Raw genomic sequence first — 20465 nt, forward strand, 5'->3', positions numbered from 1 at the left:
ATATAATATAATTGTGAAAATGAGAACTTTGAGAACAATGTTGTCACATACAAATTATGCACTTCGAAACATTTTCTTATAATTTGTGTCTTATTAATTTATATATATATATTAATTTGGCAAAAGGTTTATTTTTAAGTAACTCTGATCTTGAAGATGAATTATTTAAAGACATAATATCTGGTAGTTATAGTTGGAACCACTAGTTTTGCAAAGGATTGTGAAAAACCTCAGGTCTAATTTGATTAAGCTTTAAAAGCTAAACATCATTGGCCCTGATTAGAATATGTTTTAATTTTTATGTGAGGCAAAACGTGTTTAGTGCATCAATAAAACAATTACTTTTCCTTCAAATAATTAGTGGTAAAATTGATAATTAAACAGACCATAAAGGAAGAAGCTTTCTTTTAATAGTCTGGTTTTACATTTTATTTTCTTGTCTATTTTATAGGCTTTATATTGTTGTGCCCCTGCATATCTTCCTCTGATTACTGAGAATTTCAAATGTTAACAGCAAACTCTAGATAATATAACAGTAATAAAAAACATAAACATAAAATAGCTAAGCCGTCTTTCTGATGCAGACTAGAATAGATATAACGGAAAAAAAACACTAAATCTATGATTGTTATTTATTTGAACCCTTATGGAATTACTGAAAATTTATCATGTAAGTAACACATTTTCAAAGGGTAAAAAATCACCTCTGCAAAGGGCTTGGAGTGATGATAAGAAACATATGTTTTCTGAACATGTTCTGGGGTTTACATTATCACCTTGAAGAAACACTCAAATTATGTTGAATAAGACGTAATAAAAGTAGGAACTACTAGTGATCATTCATTCAGGAGGTCTTCTTTACAATGACTTTGCAATATATGCTGCTTTTAGAGAAAGCAATAAACAAGACATTGAGTAGTCCAGTGACTGAGAAGATTAACGTGCTGTCTGAGCTGATGGTAAACATCTCAGCTTGTGTATCTCTGGACTTTTTATGGATTTGATTCTCTTGAAGAAATGGAACAAAAAGCACAAGAATTAATGCGACAGAATGACTTCCTAGCTAGTAAGTATAATTCCAGTAAGTAGTGTTGTCATATAGACCTTTCCATCCAGAAAATCACACTACATTTCACATTAAAAAACACAGCATTTCCTGTGTGTCTGCTCATATAAATCATAAAAAATAACCTCAATTTGAATGAAAAGATGAAGCTGCTGTCATAAGGCTGAGGCATCTGGATCCATATTTCAACTCAGTAAAATCTTTGAGGGTTATTGCAACTTACTCATGCAGTGTAAAGAAGTTCAGCACATTGTAAACACAGAAATAAAATTGCATAATGCAATGCATCCATACTTAAAATTGTGCATACCATACATCACAGTGTGTCATGAGATTAAACTTTGGTGTCCAAGCCACAATCTGTCCTGTGTCAAATCTTGGTTCAAGATAGACTTGAACTTGGCCTGTGCTTGTCATATTGTATGCCACATTGTAATTCATACTCCAGAGTAGTAATGCATGTACTGTATATTACAGGATGAGGATTTATTGCAGGATGAGGATTTCATTGCTTAGCCCACTTTCCCTTGTGTGTTTTTCATTGAAAATACAACAGATAACTTCAATAATACTGCTATGATTTTTTCTCCTAAAAAGGTGTGATATTCAACATTACTGGGAGCAACAAATCATCTGCCCCTTCTCCTTGTTCACTTTCCACCTCATGTGAGTTACACCATCAGGACCAGTGTGTTCCACAGCATGAGGACAGACCAACTGCAGAACCCAGTGTGGGCAGTTCACCCCAAGACGGTGCCCATGGCCAGCTTCCGATACAACCGTATCTTCATTCCACTTCAGGACATGATTAAACGGGCAATTATTTCAGTTCAGACTCAGAAGGAGATTACTGAACCCCTGTTGGTTGTTCAGGCTATGCCATACCCATGTCATGTCCAAGATCAGTGAGTATGTGTTAGGAATTAGTAGTGAGGACCCTATGCAGAAAACCAGGGAGATTTCCAGAGATGTACTATAGTTGAAAGAACAATCTGAGATCCAAAAGCCGAAGGTAGACAAGCCGGTGCAAAAGTACTAACCAGACAATGAAGCCGTAAACCATGAGGAAGCCGACAGTCGAAACCAGAACCAGAATCAACGTACCAAAACCAAAACCAGGAGACGCAGTCGAAAACAAACCAGGATCAGGAAGCCAAAAATCAAGTAGTAAAATAATCACAAGGATCTAAGTAGCTCTAGCCAGGAAGAACCCTAATACTAAGCTTAGGAGAGAGAGTGAAGCAGAATTAAATAGGCAGCGGTAAATGGGGTAATTGGTAACATTTTGGAATGCGAGGTGGAATGCCGATTCCTCAGGAGGCGTGGCGTTACAGTATGTTTCTGGCATTGCACTGTATTTCTGGTGTTAAGGCCCTTTTTTGAAGATAATTAAAATAATCAACAAATAACTAAAAATAAATTTTAAATAATGTAATAAAGACATAATAGAGAACTGTAGATTTAAATAGATTTGCAGATGTTCTCAAAATTATCAGAAAATCAAGGTTTACATGAAATACATTACAATAACAAATCACATGCTTTAATGTTATTGAAATTTGAATAACCTTCTTGTACAAAGAAGTTGAACACATTTATTTGTTGCTGAGTTAGACTTCAGAACATACGGGAATGCTAAGAAGTGTGAATTCAGGATTGAACATCAGGGGCAATTAGTCGGGTGATAAGGGATAATTTTCAGAAATAGACGATGTACCATCTTTCTGAAATTGTTTGATCGTTTAAAAAATGTAGTCCTTGTTTTGGTGACCATTCTTTAGAATATTTACAATCAAGACTAAAATCTATTTGAAATTAATTACATTTTTGTTTTAAAAGTGATTCCATGCTCTCCCTTTTACATTCTGAAGAAAATAAGCTGTTCCTGTAAAAATTCCATGATTTGTTGTTTTTTCTCCTGTTCGTCCTTGTCAGATTTCTGGGAAGCCTTGGGTTTTTATTCCCATTGTGAATGATGCTGGCTTGGATGATCTCAGTTGCCACCATGGTTCGACAACTTGTCTATGAGAGGGAACTACAACTGGAAATGGTGAGTAATCTTGTTTTACAGGTAATATATGTATTATTAATTAGAATAGAAACATACACCATGAGCATTGCAAGAAACTCCTTAATTCAAGACTGATGTATTGGATTTATCTTAAAATTACAAAATATCTGTTCATAAGAAGAAAAAAAATTAAACCATGAATACACGTGCACAACATTAAGTTACTGCGTATCACATCAAATGTAAGACTTCGTAATTAATAGGAAATTATTTGTATTCAGGGTTAATTTTTATTTGAGCCAGTAAACTAATGTAACAGAAATAGGGGGGAGAACTGGCCCTACATTTACAGTAGTACGTTAGTACAACATCAAATGCCAGACTTCTCATATAAACTGTTCATTTGAGCTTCAGCAGATAAGGTTGTATAGTAATATAGAATACAAAAAATAAAAGTCAGATATACAGTATTGTAAATTTCAATTTGGGTAAATATATAAGAAATGTGTTTTGTTTTGCTTTGTTAAAAATAAAGCTGTGTTGCTAAAAATACTTTGAATGTAGCAGAGGATCCTGAAATAATAAACAGAATCAATTATCGCTAAAATGACAAGCTGAACTAAATTTATGCCATTTACAAAAAAAGAATGAGTTAAGGGAAAACTGGAGCATTTGAGGTTCTTTTTAAATCTTTTAAAGCCTGAACAAAGTGAATATTTATAACTATTTAGGGCCATTCACTGAATCTAATACAGCAGATCACATAAAAAAATCATGTGTATAGTTAGGAGTTAATTTTAAAAGAAATTCTGGAGCCTTGGCTACAAGTGAGGCAAAGTGAGGTACAGACAAGATTGTGATTCTATTACACTAAGTTTGTTCCATCCATAACCTGCCACAAATTCCCCATACAGTTATATTCAGTGTTGGAGTGTAAACGGGTGGTTAATGTGTGATGTTCCTCCACTGCCATGCTACAAGTCAAAGATGATCTGCCATACATGTATAGTACTTGTGCCTTTCAACTTCCAGTTAATGAACAAACAAACCCCAGCCTCCAGCTGGTCCAGCACAGCTCACCTATATATATACTGTATATCTTTATCATTAAATATGAACTATATAAATAAATTGTGGACTGCTTTTTCAAAATGATTGCCAGCAGCTATATCACCCTGTAACTCATAACTGGTAACACACTGAAGCTCAGCAGGTGTGAGGCTGGTCAGCACCTGGGTGGGAGACATTCTGGGAAAGATAAGATTGCTGCTAGAACAGATGTTAGTGGGAGCACTCATCCTGCACTCTGTGTGGGTCCTAATGCCCCAGTACAGTGATCGGGACACTATACTGTAAAAAAAAGGTGCAATCCTTATCATGTTAAACCAATAATCTGACTCTCCATGGTCATTAAAAATCTCAGGGCATTTCTTGAGAAGAGCAGGGGTGTTACCCCAATGTCCTGGCCAAATTTCTCTCTGGCCTGTATCAGTCATGGCCTCCTAATTATCCCCATTTATGAATTGGCTTCATCACTCTGTTCTCCTCCCACTGATAGCTGATGTTTGGTGAGTATACTGGTGCACTTTGGCTGCTGTCATCATCTAGGTGGGTGCTGTTCATTGGTGGTGGAGGGGAGTCCCCAATATATTTAAAGTGATTTGTCCAGAAAAGCGTTATATAAGTGTAAGGAATATCAAATTGCAGAATCTGGAGGGGCCAATGCTACTTTTAACTACATTTCTATATGACATATGCTTATAGTATAAGCATGCATACTTTATGTGGAAACATATAAAACATATAAAGTACCACCCCAAAAAGGTATTAAAGCCCTGCCTCTGTAATATAGTGATAATCATGTAATATGTTTTCTAATTATAATTGTCTCTTAATAACCACAAACATGCAGACACATGTGTATCTTGTACTATTTTAAATAACTGGGTGTATTATCTAATTGATTTTTCTTAGTATTTGGAGCTAATGGGAGTCAAGCCAGGCACCCATCTTATAGTATGGCTGCTGGAGAACATGGTCCTTCTGGCAGCCAGCAGTGCCCGTCTGGTCATCATCTTCAAGATAAGTGGGATTCTCCCCCACAGTGATTCCCTCCTCCTATACCTCTTCCTTCTGGACTTCGGAGTGTCGATCATCATGTTCAGTTACCTCATTAGTGCTTTCTTCAGCAATGCCAATGTGGCAGCTATGTGTGGCAGCCTCCTGTACATGATCACTTTCTTCCCCTTCATGATCCTGGTGGTACTCCAGAGTCGACTGTCCTTCTCTGTCCAGACTCTCATTGTGAGTGTCTTTCGTCATATCAAACATGTGTAAGAACTAGGACGTTAATATAAACTGTTTAGTTCCCAGCAACAAATTGCAAATCACACCAAATCAAAATATATAGCAATTTAACAAGTTTAGTAGATTCCATGCCATTTGTAAACTATGAATACAAAGATTATTAATGTATGTAGCATACTACACACAGTATTTATTTTTCTTTTGGAAATATTTTTAAAAAATTAAAACATCTTTTTAACACATTTCCTACATGTACAGTGTACAGTGGATACATAAAGCTGTGATATATCTTAAAGTGGTTTTGAAATGTTTTACACAACTTAAGCTCTATTTAAAGAGAAAGATACTTCCAGTAGATGAATACTTCAAATTTTATTTTTTAAATGTATTTAGCAGATTTTCTTTTCCATTGACATTCCCTCTGTAGCAGATTTTTCTGAATTTAGTTCAGCTGATTCAGATCAACATACAAAAATTATGAACAGCTTCTTGTTGCCTAGATCCAATCCCTGTCTTTTACCTGAAAGCTTGCCTGCTAGACAGCTGCCCTTAAAGTTTCAATATTATCAACAGTTCGCTTTCCATGGGTCTGCCCCTACTGCTTTAAAGACTACATCAATCACTCCAATACTAAAGAAAACTGGCTTGGGTTCTGACATAAAGATGAACTACTGACCAACTTCAGTACATTACCATTTCTACCTTAAGTTTTTGAAAGTGTAGCTGCTGTAATGCCACGGCCAGTTACAGCCGCGAGGGTGGTGATGCATCAGATCCCAAGCAGAAGTGACCGGAGAGCGGTGGAACACTCAAGGAAACCTGACTGATTGAGGGCTAGGATGCTCCGGGAGAAAGGGAAAGGTGAAAACAGAAAAGTGAAAATAGAACAATTGATTACTGGCCAGCAGGGCTGAATTACCCCAATCCAGACAGTTAAGGAAAAGAAGAAGGAAAAAACAGAACTAGCTGGCAGAGCAGGGAAGGCCCCAGCCAGTCAGCAAGAAAAGAAACCAAGTGTAGTGCAGCGGTCTGGGAGATGCCAGCTGTCTGCATCCCTGCTGACCAAAGAGAGAAGCTGACATGGTAAAGTGCCAGCACCGATTTAGACTGCTCTTTCCAGCCGACCAGAATCTGGGACCCTCTGCTCCAGGATGGAACTGGCTACCGAGCTGCCAGTAGGAAAGGAGGCTGCACAGATCTGGGAGGCAGCCCTCCAAGTAGCCAGGGGTGCAGGCCAGAGACCCATAGGCTGATGTGCAGGACAAGAAAAGGAGTCTCCTAAAGTCACAGCTAAGCTTGCCCTAGGGGCTTTACTGAGAGGAGAGGTTTTATAGAGCTGGGAAGGCAGATGGTCCTGTCACAGGGTCCAGGAGTTGGTGATTCAAGGCGTACGCCCTTATGGGGGATCTCCTCCGAGACCAGGTCAGGCATGCACTGTCAGCATGGTCTCCCAGGTTCTCTCTGACTGAGGTGCCTGGGTGCAAACAGAATCAAATATCTATGCATCCTCTGGACCCAATGGGAGAGACATTGCAAAAGACAGAAGGCAAGGACCCGTCCTTAGATCCCTCTTAGCATTCAGCACAGCTGCAGGAAGCAATCCCAGTCAGAGCCTGGGAACAAGAATCCTCAGCAAGACCCGGCTAACAGTCTGAGCACACAAGGGATGCCTGGCTCTCCAGGAAGTAACAGAAGACTCTGCTGGGAAACTGGAGACTAGGGAAAAAGGAGAAAAAGATAAGAACCCAAAGAGCCCAAGAGACAGGAGGGTGAGGAAAAGAAAACAGTCCTGAACCAAGAGAGGAAGTAGCCCCAGGGACAGGACTCTACGGAACAAAACTGGGCCGTGGGGAGAGGTGAGGGGAATGCACAGACAGAGCCCTGGATGATGGAAACTGCCTCCTGGATGTGGGATGGAACCTCCGATGGGAGGCCAGCAGGGAAGAGTCCTGGGATCCCAGGGCAGAGGTCAGGAGACAACGAGCAGTCAGAGCTAGAGCGCAGGTGCAGAAATGCAAAAGGACAGTGGACAGTGAGAGCTGCCTCCTGGATGTGAGATGAAACCACAGGGAAAGAAGTCAAGCCAAGGAATCCTAAGGAGAAGACCAGGAGTCTCTGTACAGTCCAGTTCAGAAGGTGCAATGCACAGCGAAATCCTGGAGTGGAATGAATGATGAGGAACAGGGAAGTAGGGCTGCACGGGAAGAGCCCTGGGGTCCTGGATGACAGAAGCTGCCTCCTGGATATGGACAGAACCACAGAGATGGGAGGCCAGCAGAGACAAAGTCCAGGGACCCCAAGTCAGAAACCAGGGGCCTCGAGTCCGGTTCAGAAGATGCAGTGATGAATGAATCCTGGAACTGGAGTGATTTGGATCAGATTCTGAGCAGACTGCCTCAGTGGCGAGAGGTGGATGGTCAGCATCCAGCCATGAGATCTCTACCCTGGAGAATCAGCCTGTCAACAGAATTGGGCATCCTTGGCTACGGAGCAAAATCCTATGCCAAGCTCCAAGAAAAAAAAGAGAATGATCGGGTATTTTAGTCTTGGAACAGAACCCATCTGCTGAGGCCCGAGGAAGAAGGGGAATTCAAATTTGGAGTTTAATCCTGGCCATGACAACCAAAGATGGGGATACAGGGTGACATGACCACCCTGAGAGGCTGCTAAGACAGGAACAGACTAGATGGGAAAAAATAAAAATGGAACAGAGAAAAAAGTACTGACGTGAAAGCTAAAAGAGGGTGAAAAGAACAATGATGGAGTGCCATTGCAGGGGGGCTCTGGCTTTAAATAGACAAATTCAGTAATTAGTAGGGAATGGAATAAGTGGTAGTTAAAGGCAGATTACCTAAAGGGGATCTGGTTTATGCAACAAGCTCTGAAAAACCACTCTTATTAAGATCTCTTTATCATCTTAAAAATATTTATATCAATGTGTGATGTTCAGGGCTTGATTCAAACATTTATAACATAAAGGCTTGATTTCTGCAACTCTTGGCTCTATGGGCCATAATACCCTCCTCAGAAAATTGCAATGCAATATGTCCAAAACTCTGCTGCTACACTCACACTAGAGATGGTGGTATTTTAATAATGTATTCCCAGGTGTGTAATTACAACATTTCTTATTGGCATACTCTTACCTCTTTCTGTTTTCAGATAACACTAATTTTTTATCCTAACATGAGAAAAGTGCATCGAAAATGAATATGTTGAATGCAATACAGTGAGTGTAATTAACTTCAATAATATTAAAAAGGCAATAAAATATTACAGTATTTAAAACTTTGAAGGTGAAAAGCTATAAAATACATGATTATGACAACATGGTTACATGGATACATAATAATAATAATAATTGCTTACACTTATATAGCGCTTTTCTGGACACTCCACTCAAAGCGCTTTACAGGTAATGGGGACTCCCCTCCACCACCACCAATGTGCAGCATCCACCTGGATGATGCGACGGCAGCCATAGTGCGCCAGAACGCTCACCACACATCAGCTATCAGTGGGGAGGAGAGCAGAGTAATGTAGCCAATTCATAGAGGGGGATTATTAGGAGGCCATGATTAGTAAGGGCCAATTGGAAATTTGGCCAGGACACCGGGGTTACACCCCTACTCTTTTCGAGAAGCGCCCTGGGATTTTTAATGACCACAGAGAGTCAGGACCTCGGTTTTACGTCTCATCCGAAGGACGGCGCCTGTTTACAGTATAGTGTCCCCGTCACTATACTGGGGCATTAGGACCCACATGGACCGCAGGGTGAGCGCCCCCCACTGGCCCCACTAACACCTCTTCCAGCAGCAACCTTAGTTTTTCCCAGGATACATGGTTACATGGCATGATTATGATTTTTTTTATTCAGTCTGAGCATTGACCTTTTGAGAGTGTAATAGATTCATTCCATTCTGCGGAAATAACAGAGTGATTCACCAATACAACATCCATACATTCACCTCATTCAACAGGACATTCACCTCCCTCCCCTAAAACTAGAACTATTTTTAAATGCTTTCCAGAACTCTGTAGTTTGTGCTGAAATAGTATGTGAAGCCTGAAATTTAATTTGTCAGAAATAATTAAGAGAAGAAATGCAAACATTTAGTATTCAGATACTTCCTCTGGTGTCCCATTTTGTGAAATTTTAAAATGTTGAATTTTATTTCTGCAATTTAAGATTTTATTCAAAACCTGAATAAATGATTTTATTCAAAACCTGAATGCTCAAACGGAAGACTTCTAAGAGTAAGATGTTACATTTAATGTCAGCAAAAAATAAAGACTGAAAATTGAAATGTATCAATTACATTATTTGGTTAAAGCACCTTTAACAGAAATAACAGTGTTTTTTGTAAATCTCTAACAATGTAGCACACCTGCTTGGTGCAATTTTTGCTCATTCTTCTTGGCAAATTAGCTTAAGCTCTCTGAAGCTGCTTGGGGATCATTTCTGCACAGTAGTTCCACAGTTTCTCAATAGGGATCAAATCAGGATAGTGTACGTAGCTTTGGCCTTTAGATTTGGATCATTCACCTGCTTAGAGGTGAATTTTCATCCCAGTTTTAGGTCATTAACAGAGCTTTATGTTGTATAATTCATGTGATTGGATTGAAAAATGATTAATGTAATAATGGAAATGCTTTTAAGACCAAGAAAGAAGGCACTTTATGCACGGTGTTTAAGTATGGAACAAACTACCCAGCTGATTTTGAAGGTGATACTCTGGCTTCTTACAGGAAAAGGCTGGATGAGATCCTTTGATCAATTAGCTACTTTATTATCTACCAAACTAGCTAGATGAGCTTAATTGGACCCTCTCACTTGTACCTATTATTGCATTCCATGTACCTCTAAAATATATACATTTTTAATGAACATATGCTCATTTTATCTGCTATCACATTAACTCTTTTTCTAGAGGTTAATTTATTAATTGAATACACAATTGTATTTTTTATTTAACATATTCCTATTTCAATTAATACGTTTCTTTTAAGTACAGGTTTACTTGGCTTTTTGTAGAAATCCTACCACGTTGTCCCACAGGTGGCTGTGTTTCTAGTGTATGGTTCTGAATGATCTGAGCTATAATAGTCAACTAGCACTCCTAGTAAATTAGCACTCCTTTTTTGTGATGCAAAATAAAAAATACGGACATGTTAATGTATGGATATTGTCTAAACCTGATATCTTAATAGTGTTTGTTTTAAATAGGGAAGTATAGAGACAAGAAACCATGGTATTTTATTTTTAATGCTTAATTTTGGAGAAAACCACTTGAAGGAGCTGACATAATTAAAGAGAAGTATCTGACCTCAAATATTTCACTCTACAATAGGCAATTTCATGACCAAGGTAATCATGCTTTTGTTATTAGATATTTTTTAAGATTCTTTAGATTTAACATTTATGTGGATCTTGATGAGATATCCAATACTATTTCATAATTCTTTTCCTTTCTAGAAATACACTGTACACTGTAGATATTGACATGAAATCCTTGCCTTTTGACAGTATTACAAGTATTAAAACTTACATCTAAAACTGTGTTCATATCTTCATCCATTACTTCTTGTGCAGTGACCATGGAAGATGAGGTCCCAGGAAATGGGTCAGATTTGGCAGATTTAAGTCCTGGAGTTGTTCTTAGGTCACTGACCAAGGAATTTACAGGTTTGGAGGACATGGGGTCAGAGATCTGAATCTTACCTTCTACAGGGGAAACATTACCTCTATGTTGGGGCCCAATGGAGCAGGCAAGACCACATCTACAGATGCAGCCATTCAAAATGGGTGGGGTATTTCGCGGCATACCCCGGTGGGCGTGTCGCGGTAGCACGCAGTATCACACGGTTAATCGCGTCATTTGAATTTTTTTTTATTTTTTTTAATCGCGTATCTAAGGAAATCTCAGTATAACTTTGTTCATGCACAAACAGTGGCATGTTACATTATTAATTTGGGTGTCTTAATTCGATGTATTTAAAGCAGTGAACTACTGTAGGTGTAACATAACATTCAGAAATACAATCGAGAATAGTTTTGTGGTGTTTGTTTAGATGAAACGTTCCTAAAACGTATAACGTAACCGGGCATCCATATGAATCAAGTAACAGGTTTATTCCATGCCGAAAAAAAGAAGAAAGAAAACACATTCCATAAGAAGTGACTGAGCTCCGCTCTGTACCACGCAATGATCCCCCCAGAGTCTCTGCCCCGGGTTATTTGGGTTTTTAGACAGAGGGTAAAAAACTCTCTCTCTCGCTTGACCTCCCCCTCCCTGTGTATTGTCTGTTTTTTTGTTAACAAGGCTCGCCAGCTAATGTAAATAGAAACCTGTCTTTCTACCTTTTAAAGTCGTGCGATGTGTAAGCCACAATTCAAATAGAGAAAAAAGAGCTGACTGACAAGATTTAAGATGTGGCTGTCAATGTTGGATTAAAAAAAAACACATTGCCCGACGTTTGTTGCATTGCTTGAAAAATAACTGTATTTCGAGAGACTGGATAAGTGTGTGTGTGTCTCTCTCTGCTGGATGTCCCTCTCACTCTCTGCTGAATGAATAAAAGCATTTTATTAAAAACGCGTTTGCGTTTGTCTGGTATTTACTTTGGTCCCTTTTAACTGTTTTTCCATCTACTGTATTGCTTTGAGATGCCACTTTTAAAGGTGATATGTAAAATAATTTTTTTTATTATTGTTATAGAGAAACATGATCAGATTTTCCCTGGTTCAGAAAAAAGACGATTAAAATCTGTAATCTTTGCACTTGTATGTCATCGAAAAATACAATCAGTCTCTGCTTTGTGTAAGAATGGTGTCAAAAGGTAATCTAAGTGGTGAGAAAGCTGTGCTCCTCAAAATGCTTTACAGGATAAAAACAATAACAACAATAGTGGCTGGGCAAACGATTTTTTTTTATAGAAATACAAAATGAGATACTGTATAATGATGTGCATGAACAAAGTTATACTGCTATTTTCCTTAGATACGCGATTAAAAAAAATAAATTTTTTGAATCCCCGGCGGAACACTTTCCATAAGAATCAGCGCTTTTATACAGTATATCGCCTTTAAACACATATATTTAAACATGCGTTTACGATTTCAATCAAAACGCGATTCAAATCAATATAAATGTTTATTTTGTAACGCATAGGTGACTATTCATTGTTATTAAAAAGACTTAAATTCAATCATGTTGTGATATTTAGAAATATAAATTTGTTTGGTGCGAGTGAGGTTTTATTTAATCTCTGACCAAGGGAAACGTTTAATTTTTTCAAAGAAATGTTTGTTAAAAAAAAAGTCATAGTTTCAGGGGGATTCAATCACAGACCATGTGACATGGGAGTCAGGAACCTAACCCACAGCGCCACCGGCAAGGTCACATGCAGAGTGCTGAAAAAGCACTACAGAAACATTATCGACAGACAATGTACAGATTTGATAAAGCTATAAAATAATGTAATTAGGCACAGAACAAGTTTACAGCACAGTACAATAATAAATGCTGACCATGACTTTAGAAGCATAAATTACCTTACACTCAATTTAAACACAAGCTGTCTTTAGCCCTCTAAGCTGGTTCATACAGAAATGTAGAGAACCAGGCTCAGAACACACAGCTTCATTAGCGAATACATATGCAGGACAACTGGAGAAGACGTTTTACAGTGGATGGATTTTTAGAAACATCCCATCAGTGACATCACTGAAGTCAACTCCTAGTTAACTGTCGTGTGGATAGTTTCACAAGAATCAGACAAAGGTTTAAGCTTCGCTTGTTCTAGATAAAACTGCAAAAAAAAACAACAACCCATAATGTACTTCTTTGCGGCTCTGTTTGCCCAAATCATATATTCACAACGTGAAATTAGAAAATAATATTACGGAACCAAATTCCGCAATATGGAAACAGAACGTGTGTAATTGTTGACAGATGATGTACTCGTAACATTTTCACAAGACGAACTACAACATTTAAAAAATGACTTGTATGTACTTGATATCTCTAATCAATCCACGGCGATATAGTTAAAGCAGTCCCCGCACAAAACGAAACTAAAACTACCTGGGCATACCGTTTCACGCTTCTTATCAGTTGCTCAAAAGTAATTTGACCGTATGAAATGCATAATATAAACCTAGAAACATATACGTGAGCAGTATTTACGTAGTATCGGTGTCAAGACATACCTCTCAAATACTGTAAATCAAGTTAAAAATATCTCAAGACCGATTCTGGTAATAATGAAACCATGTTTTGTGTATGTTTTCTTTAAAGTACCGAGACCAGCCATATACTGTATGTTTATGTTCCAAAATTAATATCGTTTATGGCCTTCACACACGTTGCAGTATGCTCCTATTCTTTTTATGCTCAGGCACTAAGATTTCCCTTCAGTGGTAAAATTCCATATGAATATTCAATACTACAACGGGCACAGTAAAGACGTTTACAGTAAATCTTTCTACGACAGACCAACGGACCACGAGTGCCCGTGTCGGTCAACCATCATGTACCGCGGTACCCCGCGTCATCTTGCGTCACGATGCGCGACGCCGTAGCCAATTACCTCCAGTACATGTCTGTACCGCGCACTTTGAATGGCTGGATCTTTATGTGAGTTCTACACTGGTGCCAGGGAATTATTCATAAAGCTGTAGTACACAAGAAAATTAATAGTAACCTAAACAAAGGAAGATAAGCTTGAATAATGAAAACTCCAATACAGTACAGAAAAAAGTTTGTGAACCAGTAATACAGTATATTTATGTGAATTACAATTTCTTACCATGATGCCATTGTATAATCTAAACCAGTCTTTTTTCAGATAAACAAAATAGTTTATATTTACTAATTCAATGACAGAATGGTGTATAAAGTAGAAAAAAAATGTGATATTGAATAAGGTGGTTAAATAATTGGGTAAAAAGTAAACAAGAAATGTTTGAGCAGTACCTTTGTGCTCCACTCTTCAGCATACAGTACTGGTTAGTGGAAAAATACCAGAAAAACAGAGGGCCTCAGAGTAGTCGATGTTCATCTGTCTGGAGAGGATTACAAGTATAACTAAACTCTGAAGCTACTCAGGGTGGTGTAAACAGTTAATAAATGTAAGGGTTCAAATACTGATTCACACAGGGATATTTAGTAAGACTTTCACAAATATCTAATTACATTAGTCTAAAATATACAAGAATACAGAACAACGTGGTTCATAGACTTTCCCCAACACTGTAGCTGTTAAATTTTCAATATTTTGCAACAGTCTGTTAGGTTATCGACCAGGACAAGATTAGTGACCAGTTTATTGACTTTGGGAAAGATTTGCCAACATCATGCACAAAGGCATTAAATTTCCTTAGTGTTTCCTTTGAAAGCTTTTCAAGAGCACATCAACCATGGCCTGGATTCACTCTCTAATTGAGATGCAGACCACCAGCAGGTGTGGTAGTTGGAATGTGCCACATAATCCTGCCTGTGATTTGTAGCTTTTATGAGAAAGATTAATGAACACAGTAATGTGAAGTCAGGCACCAGAACATTAAATTTGTTGTTTTAATCAGACGCAAATCCAAAAAAACAAACACAAAGTAAATCAATTCTGTTATAAAACCCCACGAAAATGTCCCCCTGTCAGGTTGAATTAAAACCAAACGTTCATTTTTTTACACATTTTACAGTAGTTTCTGTAGTTCAATACTTGTTATTTTTCTCTCTCAGCTCCCTGGTGACTGGCCTACTGCAGCCCTCCTCAGGCACAGTGTTTGTGAATGGGAGAAGTACACATCAGGATCTGCTTGCAGTGAGAAGGGAGCTAGGAGTATGCCTGCAGCAAGATGTGCTGTTCCACTGTCTCACGGTCAGGGAGCACCTCCTGCTGTATGGGTCTATCAAAGCCCCTCACTGGGGGAGGAGACAGCTCACTCAGAAAGTCAGTAGGTAAGGTATACTGCAAAACTAAACTCCACATGTACTGCAAATGTATAGTGTTCCTCCAATATGACAGGAAGTCCAGAAATAAAATTTAAATAAAAAAAATCAGACATTATTTATAAATAATGGAACAAGTAATAGGTTTATTCCATGCTGAAAAGAGAAGAAAGAAAACACAATGTTTTGGTGGTGGAGCCTTCTTTGGGTGTGAACTTTTTTTATACTTGCCATGCTTTGCTGACACCTGTAAAAGCCTTGGCCACATATTTTATTTTACAGAGCCCTTGATGATGCTGGGTTGAGAGAACATGAACATAAAAAGGTGGTAGCATTGTCTGGGGGAACAAAGAGAAAGCTTTCAATTGCCATTGCTTTTATTGGTGACCGCAACACCATTATTTTGGATGAGCCTACGAGCGGGGTAGATCCTTGTTCACGAAGAAGTATCTGGAACACAGAAATACAGAACAAGTAAGTCATTTTTCTGCACTCTTATTATTAAGATTTTACTTTTTTGCCCCTGAAAGAATCCCTATTATATCTGAAGATACTCTATATACACAGCATTCAGCACTAACTGCAAGGCTATTCCTTATGTATTACTGTTTGAATAGTTTTTTTTTTTTAGTGTTCCAACTCTGTGTAATTGTCTGGATTCAGTGCACTGTATACTTAATGGATTGACAGTATATAAAGATAAATTTGCCGAAATCTGCCAGGCATTCCCTAACAAAGATGGAATTCAGACATCACTAATCAGGGTGAGAATACCTAAGCTAAAGAGGTGTCCGTTGCTAAGACTTCTTTACTGACAGTCTACACCCAAACAATGCATAAAGCAATTTTCTGGCTTTTGCCACCACTCCAATGCCAAGATACTTGTACTTGACTCCATGAGGGTCCTCAAGGAAACAAATTCCTTGCAGCAACCAAAGTGCAAGGTAGACCCAATAGGAGTTTCTGTGACACTTCTACTATGTGGCCTGGTAGCTGGCAGAAGCTCTAAACAGGATAAACAGGATGCATCCAGAAAGAACTGCCCTAGCATGTCCACTGAGTTAATGTGTCAGGAAGGCAGGAGCTTAAGTGTGGTTTAGAACACTCATCTTTCATTTCACTTTCAAACTAAATTTTGTAACAGCAGTGTCAGTAATGAGCAAAGTTCCAGCTGAGCTAGACTGAAGAGATGACATTCGGATAGTCAAGTAGACGTACTGTACAACCTGGAGGGTTAAAATGGGGATGCACCCACTTGGGGAAATCTGAGGGAGGAGACAGAACATTTCTCCCATATATGAATCTTATGCAGCACCTGTGTTGTTCCAGGATGATTACATTAAAGAAGGCCACCAGAGGATATCCTCTTGACCTGACTGGTGCACCAGTTGCCGCCAGTGGTGAGCAATGGTCTGAATATTTGATTAGACTGACAATATGATCTAAGTTGTGCGGTCCTCTGAATTCAAACACTGTTTTGAATTTAATACAAACATCAAGGAGGTTTAGTATTGCTTTTTCAATGATACAAGGGTCTTACTTAAAGCTGAGGATGTGTGTACCTCGACTCATCTCCTCAGAAAAGTCTTATCAGAAAATCATCAAAGTATTGAACCTCTACAACATAAGCCATTGACAAGCATTGACAAGATGTGGATACTGTGGAGCCTCCCTCACCCTGGAACACAAAGCCCTGCAAAATTACACCTGGAACACATAGCCCTGCAAAATGTGTCCTGCTATGAATGAAGAGAAAGAGAGAACAATATAACACAGAAAATGGAAACTATACATCATATAACAGTATCTAAACTCTACAAATTACAACTTGCAGTCTGTTCTACCTTGGATCTCATCTGTCAAACAAATCAAGGTTTTTAAACTCATAATGAATGAAGGAATTATGCTTGTATATCAAAAGATGTTCAACAACATGTGCCTCTTCTTTAACCTTTATCACAATAACAGAAACAGACAGGGGTATTTTGCTTATTTATAATTTATTTGTCTGCACCTTACAGTATATGTTATATTGTACAGCTCAGTATTATAATTTAGATATTACCATGCTCTAGGGTACACCAGCAATGTTTCTCCTGTGACTTAAACCCACAACTTTCCACTTAAAAGTCCAATACCCTAACCACTGCTCCACAGTGCTGCCATTGCTTGTGGTGGGATGTTGGAATATGGGATGATATTGTTACGACCCCAAGTGTCTAGGGGAAAAGGGGTGTAACATTTAGGATAATTCTTTTGGAAGCAGGGGGGTTTTGGTGAGGGACTAGGAAGCGTGATAAGGGTAAGGAACTAGAGTGGTGTCAAAGAAAAGAAAATAACAAACAAAATGGAGCTGGCTAGGACAGTGAGGGAAAGCTAATCTGACTACAAAAGAAAACCCGAAACACACGGTCTTCGACGTCTTCAACACCCTAGTTAACCTGCACTGACTACCCAAAACCATACAAGACAAAATGGCACTCACCCGTACTAACCTAGTGTACTAATACAAAATCAACTAAGTGTGTAAGTGTACCCAACCACCTAAACTAACCTTATATACAAAAGTTCACACAAAAACACAAGTGAACCAGAAATACAAATAAGGGAAAACAAGAGTAATCAACAGGAGCAGGGTACAAAAGAACACATAAGTTGAACATGTAACACTTGGGCAAGGTAATGACAAAACAAGAATGAACACACAAACAAACGAAAGTACAAAGAAACTAACATAAACCAACAAAACAACAAAGCCGAAGCTATACGAAAATAAACACACACAAAGCAAAACAAACCAACAAACGAAGCCGAAGCAATAACAAGAAGCGAAGCGAAGCGAAGCAAAAACCAAAACTGAATGGGACCAAAGTCAAATGAAAGGCCTTTTCTTCCTGAAAGCTTCCATGTTATATAGTGAATAAAATGAGTTCTGATTTGCTGAGGCTGATTGATGATGACATCATATTGAAACAGTGGTGTGATGGTTGGCCAATGGGGAAGGGAGAACAATCAAGGGTCAGCAGTGTGGACATAACAGAAAAAACACACACAGAACACACACTGGGACGTAACAATATACATAAACGATATTTTTGTACTTTAACATTTTCATTTTTGCTACACTAAATGGAGTGCTACTCACATGGTATACCATAATAAAAATGTATAAGAACACCTAACAAATTACTTAATGAGGTCTATGAAGTATCTGCTTCCTGAAAGTTTGCACATATGTACAGTATATAATTTATATCATTTACAGAGTCTACTTTTATGTCCTGCCATTTGTGAGCAGATTGAAGAAGTTCAGAACTGGCATCTGAAAATATATAAGATTCTTTTTCAGTATCCAAAACTTTCCAGAGTCCAAAACTAGAGATCCAGGCAACATATTGAATGGTGTAACAAATACTACTGTATTTGTCTTTATCACATGTACAGTAGTTGCAGGGCCAGGTTGAGTTAAGGCCATATTTGTCCCAGTACAAAAGGCTCAATATGTGTGGATGGCAGAGGTGTACATGAAAATGGTTGCAAGCAAAGAATGATTTCTGAAAAGCTGGTAAAGTTAGTGCTTATAACAGATGAGTAATGATTTGGAGACAAAGACACCAATTATCAGCTAACTGATTCTAACTCTGAGTCATGAAGCATCATCTAACAGGGTGAACAGACTGCCAGGCAAGAAACACAAGCAAACAACTGTATGAGCCGCAATGTCTTGTACCAATGTGTTTATTTGTTGCCTTGTTATCATTTGTTATGTAAGGTTGGACTTTTGTGTTTTACATGAAAGACACATCAATCATACAGTATGTTATTGGGCTAATAATAACTAGTCACTTTCATTAATATTATAGCTTTTTTGTAGAACAGGAAGTGATTGTTTGGAAGGTCTGAAGCTTTTCTGGCTCAAATTTGTGCTATCTTCCAAAAAGAGTTTGAGGCCATGGTATTGTGGCAGGAACACCTTGTGTTTTGCCATTCCATTGCTTGAAAATACATTTTCTTGACACTGCTTTCTCAGTCATTTGGCTACATGTGGAAAATAAGATATTTTATTGGAATTTGCACTTATAATTATTTACTAAACAAAATGCAGGATGCTAGGGGATAGTTCTATGTAGACATTTACACCAGTGTATCTTAGGCAAAGGAGCTTCTGATGAGAAAAATACTGCTTTGTGACACAGCAATGGCAAAGAAAAGATCTGCCAACAGTGGTTTTGTCCATAAAACTGAAGAAAGGTCAAATAATCAGATGGAGTGGTGGACATACAGTATAATGATTCTCTTCTGAAAGGACAAACATGATATTCTGATGTTAACAACTCTGCATCTAGTCTACATAACTCCAACGCTTCATTTAACCAGACAAGGAGAACAACACCTGAATCCTGATTGCAGCTTTTCGTACAATGACATGCTATGCATTTACAGAAGTCACTGAAGTGTTACAGGAAGGAGATGATCCATCTTTTGGACTTGCATATGACAAAACTGTGTGCAAACAGCTACCAGAAACTTCAAATGTAGTGGGCAAGTGTTCCAATTAATATGTATAATCTGTGCAATAAGTAAGGGATACATACTTTACAAAACATTAACATTATACCACACTCTTTTTGTTATGATGTTTTGCAATAATTCATGCCAATACTAACTCCCAAATTAAGCACCCGACTCTTCAGAACCTATAGTGGGAATTTTCTATGTTACTTCTAAAATTTGCTGCATCTTCTTATTCTTAATATAACCAAAACATTTGCACTTGAATAAAACCTTATGTGGCCTATGGCAAATAAATATTGTTAAAGAGTGGGCTTCAGTTACTATGCTAACAGGTGTTATGGGCTTGACCCTGTTAAACACTACTATTTTCCTCAATGTCCAGTATTCTTATTTGGCATTTAAGAAAGAGGCTATTATTCTAGCAGCATTTATTTACAATGTCAAACACCAGTCTGAAGCAAAAATAAACAGAACATTGCAAAAAACTAATGAGCACTGAATTAAAAGAAAAATTCAGATGGAATACCATTCTTTGAACAATGAAGATCTATAAATATGCATTTCTGCATGAAGCACCAAGAAACACTAATGAAATGCGTTGTTATTAATCATG

General features: G+C 38.1%; 1 protein-coding gene across 1 annotated transcript in view; it reads left to right on the forward strand.

The window, feature by feature from the left end:
* The window catches only part of LOC148651334 (ATP-binding cassette sub-family A member 13-like), a 123025-nt gene that overhangs the window by 4233 nt on the left and 98327 nt on the right, over nt 1-20465 (forward strand). Inside the window, 14 exon segments of the mRNA XM_088602304.1 lie at nt 894-988; nt 990-1119; nt 1721-1971; nt 3002-3116; nt 5052-5381; nt 7067-7153; nt 7614-7919; nt 10045-10111; nt 10978-11084; nt 11087-11163; nt 13914-13919; nt 15128-15346; nt 15620-15811; nt 16667-16737. Of these exon segments, the coding sequence (XP_088458430.1) occupies nt 894-988; nt 990-1119; nt 1721-1971; nt 3002-3116; nt 5052-5381; nt 7067-7153; nt 7614-7919; nt 10045-10111; nt 10978-11084; nt 11087-11163; nt 13914-13919; nt 15128-15346; nt 15620-15811; nt 16667-16737 (2053 nt within the window).

The sequence above is a fragment of the Lepisosteus platostomus genome, chromosome 12, assembly GCF_059453375.1.
Source record: "Lepisosteus platostomus isolate fLepPlt1 chromosome 12, fLepPlt1.hap1, whole genome shotgun sequence".
Lineage (NCBI taxonomy): Eukaryota > Metazoa > Chordata > Actinopteri > Semionotiformes > Lepisosteidae > Lepisosteus > Lepisosteus platostomus.